A 15049-nucleotide genomic window follows, 5' to 3' on the forward strand; every position below is an offset into this window, starting at 1 on the left:
TGATAAAACAAGTGGTGCAATGCATGCTGAATGAAAGAAAATCTGAGAGGATTTTCCCAGTTTGAACACTAACAATGACATACAAAAAATGATGTGTGATCAGATGTGTTGTCCGCTCTAGATTAAAGAAACAAACGCAATCATAATAAATACAACATCAACATGCAGCTGAGTTATTTGCTGAATGGTTCATTGCAATGTCATTAAGCATTTGCACTTTTCATTCTACCTTTAAAAGTGTGTAGGCATTTGTGGTATTTTAAGTGAGCACAAACAAACCAAACCAAAGACAAAGATATGGGCCACTCTGGTGAAAATATAGTGTTACAGTGTTGTCCTAACAGTACGCTGCCTGATTAATCATTGATTTTGAAGTCAAGGTATTCATTTCATTGGGCCTGTGGTTATGTTTACAGCTCTACAGGCATAAGATTATATCACAATGAAAGATAGTCCGGACACCTGCAGCAGAAATGAAAATAAGCAGCTTAAGTAAACATCTGACAAGTTAAAGGAATAATTCAAATAAAAATGAAAAAAAAAAAAACACTTAAGTCATTCCAAACCTGCACAGTGTTATTTTAGTATCACTGACTACATTTACATGTGCACAAAAATGCAATTATTTCCAAGGTCCCATTTTATAATAGGTGGCCGTAAATACTATGTACTCACATAAAAAAATAAGTACAATATTGTGTTCATATTGTATTGCAAAACACTTTTGCTACTATTGAGGTGGGATATGGGTAAGGTAAGGGACTGGTTTGGTGGTATGAGTATGTTTAAGAGTGGATAAGGTATATGGGATGGGTCAACAGGTTAACTATAAATGTAATTACAGAAATAAATTACAGGAGTAATTAAATTGAGGATTTAAGTACAATGTAAAACATGATTAATTTAAAAGTACATAGTAGTTAGGGCCACAATCAATTTGATCAAAGTATTGTTTACATCAAGTGAAGTTTAATCACAATATTGTTTAAATCTCATATGAAGGTGGATATAAATGTAGTCATTGATATACTATTATAGTTTTTTTTATATTTGAATTATACTTGAATTGTAGTGTTTTGTTCCATTTTATTCATATATACAGTATATACACACATACACATATACTGTATATAGTTTAAGTTTATTGAGTTTTAGTTATTTTAGTACTTTAACTTAAAATAGCTGGAATAAAATATGTTTTTATTTAATTTTATTGTTATTTCATTTCAGTTAATGGTTTACCGGTACTTTATTTCAAGCAATGCATTTTTATGATTATAGTTCTTAATTTAGTTAAAAATTAAAACTAAAAACTGTTTATTTTTTATTTTGTGGTAGGAATGGATTCTTTTGTGTTTAAGTAAAAGAAAAAAATTGCATAAAGGGCTTAGAACGACACAATGAGGGTGAAAAGTGATGTTTTTATATATACCGTTACATATATAGGTAGATTCTAGGATGTTTCTGTAACACGACTTTAGGATTATAATCCAAAATCAATTGTTTCATGGGGTTTCACATTCATTTTGTGGTCTGACTTCCTTGTTTAATTTGTTAATCCTGATCTCAGATAAAAGCAATAGCAGTCCAACTGCTGTGTAAAAAGCAGTAGCAGTCTCACAGATGAAAAAGGACAGACAGAACAAACAACATACACAGGCGCTGTCCTTTCTCAGTTGGTCCTCAGTTCATAATCTGTCAAAAAATGTTCAAGCAAAGTGAGAAAGTACAAAAAATAAACTGGATAAATAAAATAACGAGTGCATGAAAATGCACTGAGGGCATTTGAATATGTTATTGACATTTGGGTGTTTGGATATATCCATTGTGGTTTAAGATCTGATGTCTGCTTTTGCAATTCTTATGAATAAGTGAACAGGGCTGAGGGATCAGAGTGACTCTCTCTCCTCTGGTGTCGCTGATGCAAATGGAAAACTGATAGTCTACATTATTTCAAACTGTGTGTGTGTGTGTGTGTGTGTGTGTAGCAGACAGAGTAAGGCTCATGTTCACTGAACTTTTAATGCAGGGTGAATGTAAACTTTATATCAGAATGATATTTGAGTAAGTGTGAGGGAATCTCTGAATATGTCTCACCTCCACTCTGAGTAATATATCGCACCCACGGTAATGCCTGATATCCACTCTTCTCGATAATCTTCAAGTATCGCACCTGTGTTTGTTACCACACACAAACAAAACTGATTACAAAATCGAATCCACTGCATCGTGACCAGTATCAAAGAATATTTTGAGGCGAATATGTGTTTTGCCGCACCTGAATGCCTGACACTGTGAAGTACGGAATCTCAAACTTCACTGTGATTGGTCGTTTGGCCTCGAGTTCATTATTTTCCACACTTGGCAGTCCAAAATGAGCTCGCATCATGAACTCTTTCCCGCCCTTCAACAAGTAAAGACACATCATTAGTTTTTGACACATCTAACTGTCTAATTAACACTGCAACAATCATCACTTCAGTCGTGAGTCCTAATTAACAGTTCAGTTTCTAAATGAGTCTTGTGAGTCATATTCCTAAGTGGGTGATATAAACCCTCCTGTCTCTACAAGGCTTGCAACAGCAAAAAACTCCAGAACCGATTCACAGCCTTTCAAGCCTGAAACGCCCATAACATCATCAGGATAGGAAAAACATTCTTGACTAAATGTCTGTATTCTTAGATTTAAAAGTTATTATTATTATTATTTAAAGCTGGTTTTGACACTAACTATACTTAAAAATAAGGCATGGAATTATATGTTCAGTACACCTTGGCTTGTACTATTTTTGATGTCCTCTTAAACAAAAAAACAAAAAAGTTTCTTTTTTGGCAGACACTTTATTCTGTATATTCTGTATACATGCTGCACCTTTGGCAAACTCTTTAGATTTTATTTATATTTTGTATATATGCTTCTTTGGAAAAACATAATTCTACACATAATTGCTTCTTTGGCAAACAGATTATTTAGTATAATTTGCATACAAGCTCTATACCATTTTTATGGGCTTTTGCCTTTAACTGTAGAGAAAAATGGAAAGAAATAAACAAACAAAAAATAAAAAAACAAGACGTAAAAGAACAATAAAATTACTAAAATAAAAAGTATATATAATTAAAATGTATACAACAAACATTCACAAGCAGTATATAAACTGAAAAAAAAATTTGACTAATAAAATATGAAATAAAATAAATAATAATACAGTGTATATACAGCAACAACAACAACACCAAAATTGCAATAAATATTTAAATATGTAAATATTCTATTATTGTATTGCCAATAATAGCAATATTTTTGGAAGGCTCTTAAAAGTGTGAAGTGGACTTACATTTATGTTGTCTCTGTGAAATCAGCAACAATTCGGTTGATTTGTTGTTGTTGTTGTTTTTATTTCAAAATGGGATTTTCAGGAATCTGAATGTTAGTTATTTGCTACAAACATAAGTAAAGCATGTATGGTACATACAGGGAAGGACTTGATGTTCCATTCCACAGCACTCTTCTCAGGAACCCATTTAGCCTGGCCCGTGGTGGTCTTAAATTTGGGGGAGTCAGCATCACTGGGAACAGGAACTAAGATGGACACATTGTTGGCAGTAGAGCGGCTCTTGAACTGACTGCGGGCCTGGAGAACAGACGGAGGAACTATAGCACAACTTCGCACACCAAGTAAAACTTCCAAAGCTACACTTTCAGAAACTGAAGTTTTAGCATGGGAAGGGCAATAGGACAAAGAATGTCTATGTCAGAATCTGACAAGTCTTTGGACACAGCTCAGGTAAACTTCGAGCCATTCCCCAGGATAGAAGCCTGAAAGCTAATTACTGAAAGCAGGGAGTGTGCTCGAGGAAGCAAAGCAAGAATCAGTGGAGTGTGTATATTGTGTGTATGCGCGCAGCTTTACCTTAACCTTGATCTCTACTCGACTGTGAGAGAACTTCTCTATAACGCTCTCAATCCATATTAGAGGCTTCACCTGTCAGGACACAGGAGTGACAGAGAAAAGAATAGAGCAGTAAGTCTGTTGCCACTTATTGAGCCACTGACTTGCCTTTTTGACATGTAATCTTCTTAAATAAATTAAATACAGTGTAAATACAGAAGTAATACTTCCAAGAGCATTCCATAATGTCATATTACAATATTATCCATTATATATATTATATGAATTTATGTTTAAAAGTGACAGTGAAATGAATTATAGTCATTATATTGACAGTAATTATAGTCTTAATGCACTTCAGTTATTCCATTCTACAGCCTGGGGTCAGTAAAATGTATTTATTTTATCTTTGGAAAGAAATTTAAACTTTTATTTATTAATACTTAATAGAAATTAATACTTTTGTCAAGGATGTATGATGTTACAAAATACTTTTCAAATGAATGCTGTTCTTTCCATTCATCAAAAAAAAATAATAATAATAAGACTAATAATAATTTCACAATATTACTGATTTGACTATATTTCTGATTAAATAAATGCAGCCCTTGTGAGTAAAAAAATACTTCCTTCAAAAAGGTAGCTTATACTGTATATAGTGTCATATATATATATATATATATATATAGTTTACATTAAAAAAAAAATAAACATTTACATTTGAATGTGAATTTTGTATAAAATGCCTTTAAACGAATTTATAAATAAAGAAAAAAAAAAAAAGATTTATCATTCAAAAAATTATGAAATTACTTCCCATCTATTTCCTCACACTGGAACGGGAAAATAAATGTAAATTCTTTTACAAAACTATATAGTTTGCACTACAGAAATAATAATAGTACAGTATGCTAGAATGCTATTCAAAACATAACCTTTGTTTCTTGTTTTTGTCTTTTAATTTCAAATTCTCTTCATTTCAAATTCTTTGTATGTTTCCTACTTTGAAGTTCTTGTCTTGTTTTCTCATCATATCCACGTTCTTTGATTCTTCCATGTTTTTATTTAAACAAAGCTCACTGAGACCCCATCATTACAGCGGCACAAAAAAAAACCCTAAATAAAATACTTAACTATGTTGCAAATCAATCGGTCAATAAAAGTATGAATTAATCACATAAACTTTGATGTTTTAAATGACTATGCATTCATTTGACAAAATATGGTTAAACTCATTGATCGGAGAGTTGTATTCATGCAGCACTGACCGTGGTGTTGAGTCTATAAGACATTAGTTCAGATTCTCCATCAGGTGGGATGAAAGAGATAGTCCTTTCGTTCTCAAAGCGAGACAGACGCACACACTGATGAAATTTAACATCTTCTAGCTCCACAGACTTGCTCTTCTCTCCTGAGAGAAAGTGAAACAAAAGCCCAGAGAGAGCAGTGTGAATATAATATAATATAATATAATATAATATAATATAATATAATATAATATAATATAATATAATATAATAAATATAATATAATAAATATAATATAATAAATATAATATATGTGGTCACTGATGATTATAATATGTTTAAAGCTAGTTAATCAGGTTGAAAGCTACACTCACATCACATATTAACACAAAGAACGTAATCTGTTTCCTGGAAATTGCAAACAATAGAACTTCTGTGCACCCAGGTAAGCGTGGAGGTAGTTTATTTGTTTGACCTCAGCAAAGGGAAAGGCAGTGACTACAGAAGAGCTTCTTAATGACTCAGGGCCTCTGAGCCACAGAACTCACTAATACCAGAGAGCTGTGGGATTTCAGCAGCACACTCACCGCAGCAATGAGTGCGTTTGTGAGCCTCCCTTTATATTTATGAATGTATTCCACTCCATCCAGGAGTGACATTTACAGTGGAACATGAAAGAGATCTCAGAGGTTTGAGCTGGAACCCAGAGGTCAGATCAGAAGCTCTGGGTGTCTGTGTCCTCTGCTGCAGATGAGACCTGCTGGGAGCCACTGCAGCACCTACTGATGACATCAACCGCGGGGACTAAAGGTTGGAGAGGGGTTAGGATGCTCTCTTATAGCTCTCTCTGATTGGCTCCCCAGAGTCCACAGGCAGAGACTTCAGGGAAAGTGGTTGGTGTTCAGAAGCAGATGTACCCTTTTAGGTACACATGGTTGGACTCGGCTGTAAAAGTGCTCTAAAGATAGCACGTTTGACCTATAATTTATACATCAATGACTCTATATAATGTATACAAGTTATTATAATGTATACAATATACAATACATAAATACATTATAGCATATTGCCAGTGAATGTCTCAGTCATTTCACTATGCAGAAAGTGAAAGTAAAAACGGAATGATGGAGTAATGATGGAGCTCTCGGCATCTGACGCTGTATATTCTCTCTCAGAGACTATGAGAGACGAATCTACTTCAACATGTGCTGATAACGGTTTATAGCTAACTGTTTTCATTTATTCCCTTAATATTTCTCTTGTTGCCCATACATAGCAAAATTAAAATGTGGAGAAACTAATTTAGTGTTAAACAGGTTGTTTTTGAAAGTTGGTGCTTGAAATAAAAGCTTTTTATTGATGTCTGCAGTGTTAGTATTTTGATTATAGACCTGTATTTCATTGTATAATAGACCTGTTTTAAAAGACCTTTTTTAGAACATTTTAATTGAGTAGTAAATAGCCTTATCTTTTGTTATTTTTGCATGCATCAGTTATGTGGTAATTATTCTGGGGCAAATTAATTGTAATTTTATTTAAAGGGGTCATATGATGCTTTTTTAAAGATCATTATTTTGAGTATTTGGTGTAACAGAATATGTTGACATGCTTTAATGTTCAAAAAACACATTATTTTTCAAATACTGTACATTGTTGTATGCCCCAACTCTCTCAAAGGCATTGTTTTCTACAAAGTCCCTCCTTCTGACAAGCGCAGTCTGCTCTGATTGGCCAAGTGACCCAGTGCATTGTGATTGGCCGAACACCACAAGCACTCGTCAGAAATGTTACGCCCCTTTCCATAATTGTGAGCTAGATCTTTCAAAATAAATGTAAAGTCAGTTAATAATGTCCTTAGTTTTACCATAAGTTCAAGTCCAAAAGGGGCACAGAGTCATGTGACAGACACAATGAAGCTTGTATGTGTTTGCAATACACAACCCATGGACAGTTAAGACAGCTGACTCCACTGTGTGACCGTCTCTCTCTCTCACACACACACACAACACGCGCAAACAAAAACACACACACGACGTGCAGATACTATTGACAAGGTTCACGAAACGGTCGTCCATAAAATGCATTGCTGTTCTGTTGTAAGCAATCTTAAAGATTCCTAAATGCATCTACTTTCAGAAGGCCAAATAAAGTGCTTTTGCTTTCGCCTACATACACACAGCATCTCCCTGACATGGCTGCTTCAACACTTACTGCGGTTACTGAAACCATGCCTTATTTCTTTGTGTGAACATTTGCGTGGCATTATGCAAATATTTCCACATAGTGACGTAGAGATGTGGGGGTGTGTTAGAACAAGCTGATTTAGGGGGCGTGGCAAAGTCTTAACTTATATATATAAATATATCTTTGGATTTGAGACTTTAGTCTTTGCAACTTGAAATGAAAATGTGAAATCACACCACAAAAGTAACATAAAAAATAAAACATAAAACATTTTTTCACACACTTTAAGCCCTTTAATTTTCAAATGTAATAGGATAAGTGCAATGAATCGCCCGGTTTGTAATGTGTACCGAACCGAAAGCCTCATCCCAAATGTTTCAATACGAATATGTGTATCGCTACACCCCTAATATATATTATATTATATATTATACTATTTTTAATAGTTTTAATTTAATTTATATATATATATATAGTTTATCATGTGTGCATGTATACATCCCTGATCAGTTCTGTTATTGTAAATTAAATTAAAACTATTCAAAATAGTTGTTGATAACTGAAAGTAGAAATAAAAGTAAATATATATTAGATGAAAAAAAATAGAACTGCTGACCTGGGAGCTAATTAAAATAAAATAAGTTAAAGTGCTAAAATCACTATTTTATAAAAATAAACATAAAATGACCAAAGAACAAAAATATTATAACTTAAACTAAAATGACCGAAACTGAAAAGACAAATCAAAATATTATATTAATATATTACTTTAGTAAATATTACAATAGTATAAAATAAACTATTTAAAAAAAAAACAGATTAAAATACTCCAGAAATATTCAATTTGTGACTTAAAATCCATGCATCACAGGCTTGAAACTGATCACTTTATAATGTGAAAATGTGTCATATTATCATTAATCTTATTACAGAAAAACTATCTTTGTCTGATAACTGAATCCTCACCATAATAAAAACATGCATTTTCAATCTTGAGTCTGTGGAGGGCAGTGTTTCACTCGTCTAATTCTCATTGTACTGCTGAGCTGAGAAGAGATATTTCTTCAACTGATGCAATAACAGTATGGCAACTTCTGCCTTCAGCTGTGTAGTTCAGTTTTATAGTGGGAAGTGGCACAGGAAACTACCAGGGTTTTTTCACTTCCCTGAAACCATATCTGATAAAACAGTTTCCTATACAAGTAAACTGAAAGGGTAGTTTGTAATGTCTATAAAATGTTGGTGGCTACCGCAGCATAGCTTGGTTAATAGATGCATCTAATTATAAGTTTGAAACTGATATTTATTATTTTGAACTGAAGATTATCACTCAATTAATCTGATATCGATTCCCTTTCACTAGTAGAGTAAATCCAGAGCGCGTCTGTTCTAAAATGCAAGGTGCTTTTATACCGCACATGCAGAATACATAACTGAGATCTGGCCTGCTGTGAAACTAACACCCGCTGGGTTAGGCCTGGGGTGAGGATTAACCATCGGAATAATGGAATTCACCTAACAAGTGCAAATGAGAGAGATGCTTACTATAAAATAGGTTAAGACAATCGACTGACTGCTTGACTAGCAGCCCTTGAAATTGAGTCTCTTTCTGCACTACTTGGAAAAAAATAAATAAAAATACAAGGTCAATTTAAGACTGAAATGTAGCATTTTGGTCACCATCTGTTTCACCAAAAGCAAATATAGAAATAATGACAGGAAAACAGGTAAATATTAACCTTGCAATCTTGTAAACAGATTTAATTGTGAGATTTATGTTTTTTGTGGTTTACATGCAGAAACATGATTTTATTTATTTTGGAGTTGTCCTAATTCAACTTCTTGTTGGTGAGATTTTAATCCATTTATTAAGGATACTATAATACCCTTTTTTTATGACATCATATGAAACCATATAATAAATCTGTTATACTTAAGTGTATTTAAAAATCTACACATACAGAAACAGAAGTTGAACAATACCTAAAACCAATTTTAAGTTTGAAAAATAAGAAGCTATAAGATTTGTTACTATTGTTACTGTTTTGTTTCAAAAAGTGACACATTTTCATTTTAAAGACGTATAGGTATACTCACGGCCTGTGATCTCGAAGAGAACTTTGTCATTGAGTCCAAGCCTTAACTCAGGCATGCCTGACAGAACGACTTTGAGTTTGATGCAGCCCAGAATCTCGCTACGCAGAACACTGCCTGTAGCACTGACCTATAACGAACAAAAACAGAGAAGATAAATGCAAAGCACAATCAAGAGTGGCAAGGTGCGATATTGCATCATCACCATTACTGCCATCTACAATTTATTACGCTTTGTCGGGCAAAGCAGTAACTGTGTGATTTGTGCCATAATGCTCTTGGAAAGAGAGGGTTGAATATGCTGCGATAACTACGGATATGAGAATGTAATATATTATATTATGGTAAAATATTTAAAAGCATACAAGCTGGCCTCAGAAGGTAGATCTCAACCTCAAAAAGTCCACATCGATTCAACACCTCTGAGGGCTCTCAGATACAAGAGCCAGAAAAAGCCAGAGCTAGAAAGCTGCACAGATGAATAGCAATGCAGAATTAGAAAGCAATGAGACGTGATTTAGCTCTTAATCAGAAGAGTGCTACTGTCTGCCAGCGTTCAGCCCCCCCGACCCTGAGGAGCGCTAATGAAGCCATCAAAAACCAGTCCAGTCGGGGGGCAGAGAGTTAAGAAGCAGAAAAGAAAGGCAACAAGAACTAGAACAAGAAAAGACGGCAGCTGCTTCCTCCCTCTCTCAATCTAAGGAAGTCTGGAGACCTAACCCTTGACCCTTGGAGAACATGAAGGAGGTCGGCTAAAGTACAGTAGGATGATGGATCGATAGCGTTGGCTGTTTGATGTCTGCACTGAATACGCAAAACTGACCCAGTATGTGGAAAGTGTTTTTTTTTCTGCAACAAGGATAGTGATCATCTTTATATTACGCTATAAGTTACTTTTTACTTCTTCAGATAGGTAATGCATGTTATGCTATTGTTATTTATTGCAGATTATTTACTTTAAAAATACAGTAAAAACAGTAATATTGTGACATCGTATTTTACAATTCAAAAATATAAATATTATACAATTTAAAAGAACTGTTTTTGGTTTTAACACTGTGTATTTTAAAGTGCAATTTATTCCTGGTAAAGCTATATTTTCAGTAGACATTACTCCAGTCTTCAAAGAAATATAATCCTACAGAAATCATTCTAATATACTGGTGCTCAAGAAACATTTTTTAATTTTCATCTGATCAATTTATTGTATCATTCTTGCTGGATAAAATATTAATTTCTAATTGCCCCCAAACTTTTGATCATTAGTGTAAATAAATGTCTTGTGCTGAAACTCGATAAAAACTAATCGCTCAAGAGTAATTAATTGCACAAATGCATTATATAATAATTCAAATTAATCTCCAATGACTGATTTTTCCAATTAGAATGTATTTCTGAATTAACATCTTTGGTTGGTTCTAAAACCTCTAAAAACATTAAAAACCCCTTTAAGTCATAAGAAAATCATACAGTAGGTTCAAAAGAATGATGTTGAAGCTTAACTCAATAATTTGATTGGCTGATTGAGGAATGTTGTCACTACAGTATATTTAAGTCATCTCACCAATAGGTTGACAGACTCAATGACATCCATGAAGACTTCATTTTTCCTGTATTTGATTCCCTCTGACCTCCAAGACACAGCATTGGTTACTGTAGCTGGGGGCCGGGGTGCTCCCACCTCCAGCTTATGCCCATGTTGGGTGATGTACCTGGTGTGGAAATGAAAGAAGGCCATCAAGACATGGTAGCATAAGAAAATGACAATTACCATAAAAATATTAAATATAATATGAGCCCACCAGTGCATGTCAGCCATTATCACTATGATGCGCATCATTATTTATCTGTGACTAATCAGTGAAGCAAGTAACTTCAGTGAGTATGTAAACAGACCTCTAGTGCTTATTAAATCTCATGGGAAGAACATGGCTGCCCCTCAGGACAGACAGGCTGACAAACACCTGACCTACACTTATATATCTGCAGTTTACCTTACCACAAATCCTTCATCTCACATACATACAAATGCGAATAGAAATGAATGTGAAGGCTAACATTACACACATACTATAATAGAGCATCTGAGTAAATACACCAAAACAAACCCCTAAATATTCATTAAACAACTTTCCTAATTCCTTCCAAATTGAATCTGTGAGAATGTTGTTTTCAGAACAAGATCTGAGAAGTGTAGTTGTGTATGTGTGTGCGCTCTAACCTCAAGTTTCTCCAGCTGACAAGATATTGTGTTGCTGTCAGTGAGAGCTAGCAATAATTAGCTAGCCGCTAAGTGGTTGCCAGCAAACTAAGAAGCACTTATAAACCTGAAAGATGTTTGTTTTTTTTTTTTGTTTGTTTTTTGCTAGACAATAAATTGTTTACTGTGCTTTTGTTATATTCTTTAGGTAGAATGTTCTACTTTTATTTTTGTACTCTCTGTTTAAGTGTAAAAAAAATTAATTAGCTAAATGAGTCAAAATTTTTAAATCGTCTAAATACTGTAGGTAAATTAACTTAAAGTGCTGTCATCTGCTTAAAGGGATAATTTATCAGCCATAAATATTTCAGTTATTGCCATTCAGTATGAATTTTCTACAAATTTGACTTAAAAATTTCTCTTTATGCTTAGATACGACAGTATATTGCATTTCTCTGGTCCAATCATCTCTGTGAGTATTATAAAACACAAATAACAGCAACTCTGCCCTCTGCACAAAGCATATACAGTGACTTATGAATAGCTCTGAGCTTGAATAGTAAATGGCGACCCCTCAAAGCACTGTTAGTGAGGGATGAACAATGTTCTCAGTGCTGTGATGGCTGAATAGTGGGTCTGTCAGAACTCACTCTAGTAAGATCTTGCTATCAGTGGTCTGAGGGAATCCATAGTCCATGACTTCATCCATTAGCTCATATACTGTCACAAAATTGTCTCGAATACTCTCTTCTTCCAGTGACTTGAAATATTCAGTGAAAACCTGCAAACAAATGGTTAATACAAGACTACTACATTAAACATACACAAATTTGGTAAGGATAATATTAAAATGAGGAAATGTACTATGGCACATTTTTAGGGTGTTGATGTGTCAATGCCAACATGATTGTGCCGTGTAAGGTTTTTTTGGAAGGCGATGCCATGTTGATATATATAAAGCACACTTACCTCCACTAATTTGTACAGGAAGGAGTATACAAGAGCAGCATTGGTATTCTTCTTTGTTATTGCAACCACTAAGTACAATCTGTTAAGTATTAAATATTCTACTCATTTGCAGAGCTGATACTGTAAAAACAATAAGACAAATATTCACAAATAAAGTGATTTTAATAAAGACTAACAAAGGTTATACTTTTACATTTAGATGTAAGCATATGGAGGATACAGTAGAGGTTGCTGTGCTTGATCCAGAGGAAGTGGGTCGAGCCGTGAATAACCACTGGTGACACATCTGCATCTTCCTCTCTCTTCATCATTATGGGCATAAAGTTGTCAATCTCATTTATGTTCACGTTGCCCATGTAGTTTCGGCATATGAGCACCTTAGAGATGGAAACAAAGTTGAAAGCACAAGATTGTCATAAAACAGAGTATCCCAATTCTGCTCTCTCATCACGGCATCACTTACTTTACCTGAGTGCAATCCATATAAAGACATGTTCCATATTAATACAACAAACTAAAGATCATTTAAATACCAGTAAACAAAAAAGCAGTAAACACTTGTAATGAATTCTCAGGCCAAAAGGACACTTACAGCATAAGGTTTGTTTTCAAACCAGCTTGAGAATATGTTCAATATATCAATTCAAGAGACAATCAAATGTTTTAAGACAGTCCTGGTCACTTTTAGCTTTTGAAATACATTCAGGGTGGATAGTATGATGAAACTAAGATTAGTGAAGTCTGACTTTAACGTGGCTGGTGTTGAGGTATTCCTTCAGATGGAGATATTGGATTGCTCTAGGGCAAAGACGAGACCTCTTTCATCAGCACTGCCAAAATCCAGGGGTATATTGGAGGGTAATCCATTCCACTGAGACCCTGAGGCTCTGTTTTTATGGAAACACTCCCATCCACCCACTACTACTTTCAACATTTTACAGATATATTCAGAGCTTCCCTTTATATTTACACCTCTTGATATAGAATTAATTATTTTGTATGTTTTTTTAAGTCTCTTATGATCACCAAGGCTGGTGGCTAATTAAAAATTAAACAACAATAATTGTGAAAATTGTGATTAACAATAACAATTGTGTTTACGATTAACAATGACAGTTTTCCATTTTTATATATATTATTATGTAAATTATCCCTGTGATGGCAAAACTGAATTTTCAGCAGCCATTACTCCGGGTCCTTAGTGTCACATGATCCTTCAGAATTTATTCCATTATTATTTGGCACTCAAAACATTATTTTTCATTATTTTATGTCATTTAATTTTTGGTGCTTAATATTTTTGTGGAAACCGTGTTACACTATCCTTCAAAGGAAAGACATTAGTACTTTTATTCAGCAAGGATGCATTACATTGACTGACAAATGGCTGACAAATGTTTTAAAAGATTTATATTTCAAATGACTGCTCTTAAATAAATAAAAATTGTTTTACCACTGACAATAATATGAAATGTTGATCTGAAATATTTCTGAAGGAGCATGTGACACTGAAAAAATAAGCTTCACCATCACAGTAATAAATTACACTTCAAAATATATTAAAATATAAAACAGTACAGTTTTAAATTGTAATAATATTTCACTTTATAAGAAAATATTGATGTGAAGCATCAGAGGTGCTCTATTTATTTTTACCATGTTAACATTTTTTTTTAATAGCAGGAATAACTTTTTCAATATAAGTTTAAATATAGGAAAAACGCAATATGTGAAACATTAACATTGCAGTTGCCTTCAGTGAAAGTGCTGTTAACTTTAGAGTGTGATGGGATATGGTGCATCTCTCTTGTGCCACATTTACATCATTAGTTGTTTTAGAAACCTTCAAGTGAGCAAATACATACAGTTTACTTTGGCAACTGATCTTAAACATCGATTATCTGTAGCTACACAGATTTCAAATAAAGTGTCACACTATACTGTGAGTATAAACGGTAGGTACGACCTTTCTCTGACAGGTGCACGCGCTCTTACCTTGCCTTTAAGGTCCAGGATGAAGATCGCGGACGCTGCCATCCTTATCAAAGCTGTTGTGTGACCTGAAGTGACTGACAGGAGTCGAAGTTTTGTGAATTTTGGTAAAGTTTGATCAAGTGAAATGAGAGATCTTCCCCATCCCTTCCGCGCGTCTTCCGGGTTTGGAGGCGTCTAACCGGTTGTGCAGCTCGAGCTTGTTTCTGTGCTGTAAACTGCGAGAGACGCAACGCGTCAAAACTAGAACGCTGCCATTATAATTAACCAAGCGATCTACGCTGTTTCGTCGCGTCGCGTCGCTCTGTTGGAATGTATAATCATTGTGACGTAACTTCAAATACTTTCAGGAGACAGTCCTATATTAAAAAGTAGATACAAATAAAAAGCCGTAACACGGTATTCGTTTAGAATGACGTGAATGCCATAATATTTCATTTGTGTTATATTATATAACATTTATAAACAAT

At 34.1% G+C, this 15049-nt stretch overlaps 1 protein-coding gene across 1 annotated transcript; it reads right to left on the reverse strand.

Moving 5' to 3' along the window:
• Window positions 1–1390: 1390 nt before the first annotated feature.
• On the reverse strand, window positions 1391–14863 carry ap1m3 (adaptor related protein complex 1 subunit mu 3). Its single transcript, XM_059570187.1, has 12 exons — window positions 14583–14863; window positions 12808–12964; window positions 12588–12655; window positions 12269–12399; window positions 10983–11130; window positions 9422–9548; window positions 5162–5304; window positions 3915–3986; window positions 3477–3635; window positions 2279–2404; window positions 2098–2173; window positions 1391–1695 (listed from the first exon to the last, which is right to left on the reverse strand). The coding sequence occupies exons 1-12, from the start codon at window positions 14622–14624 to the stop codon at window positions 1673–1675; spliced, it is 1272 nt and encodes a 423-aa protein (XP_059426170.1). The 5' UTR covers window positions 14625–14863; the 3' UTR covers window positions 1391–1672.
• Window positions 14864–15049: the final 186 nt, after the last annotated feature.

This window comes from Carassius carassius, chromosome 17 (assembly GCF_963082965.1).
Source record: "Carassius carassius chromosome 17, fCarCar2.1, whole genome shotgun sequence".
Taxonomy (NCBI): Eukaryota; Metazoa; Chordata; class Actinopteri; order Cypriniformes; family Cyprinidae; genus Carassius; species Carassius carassius.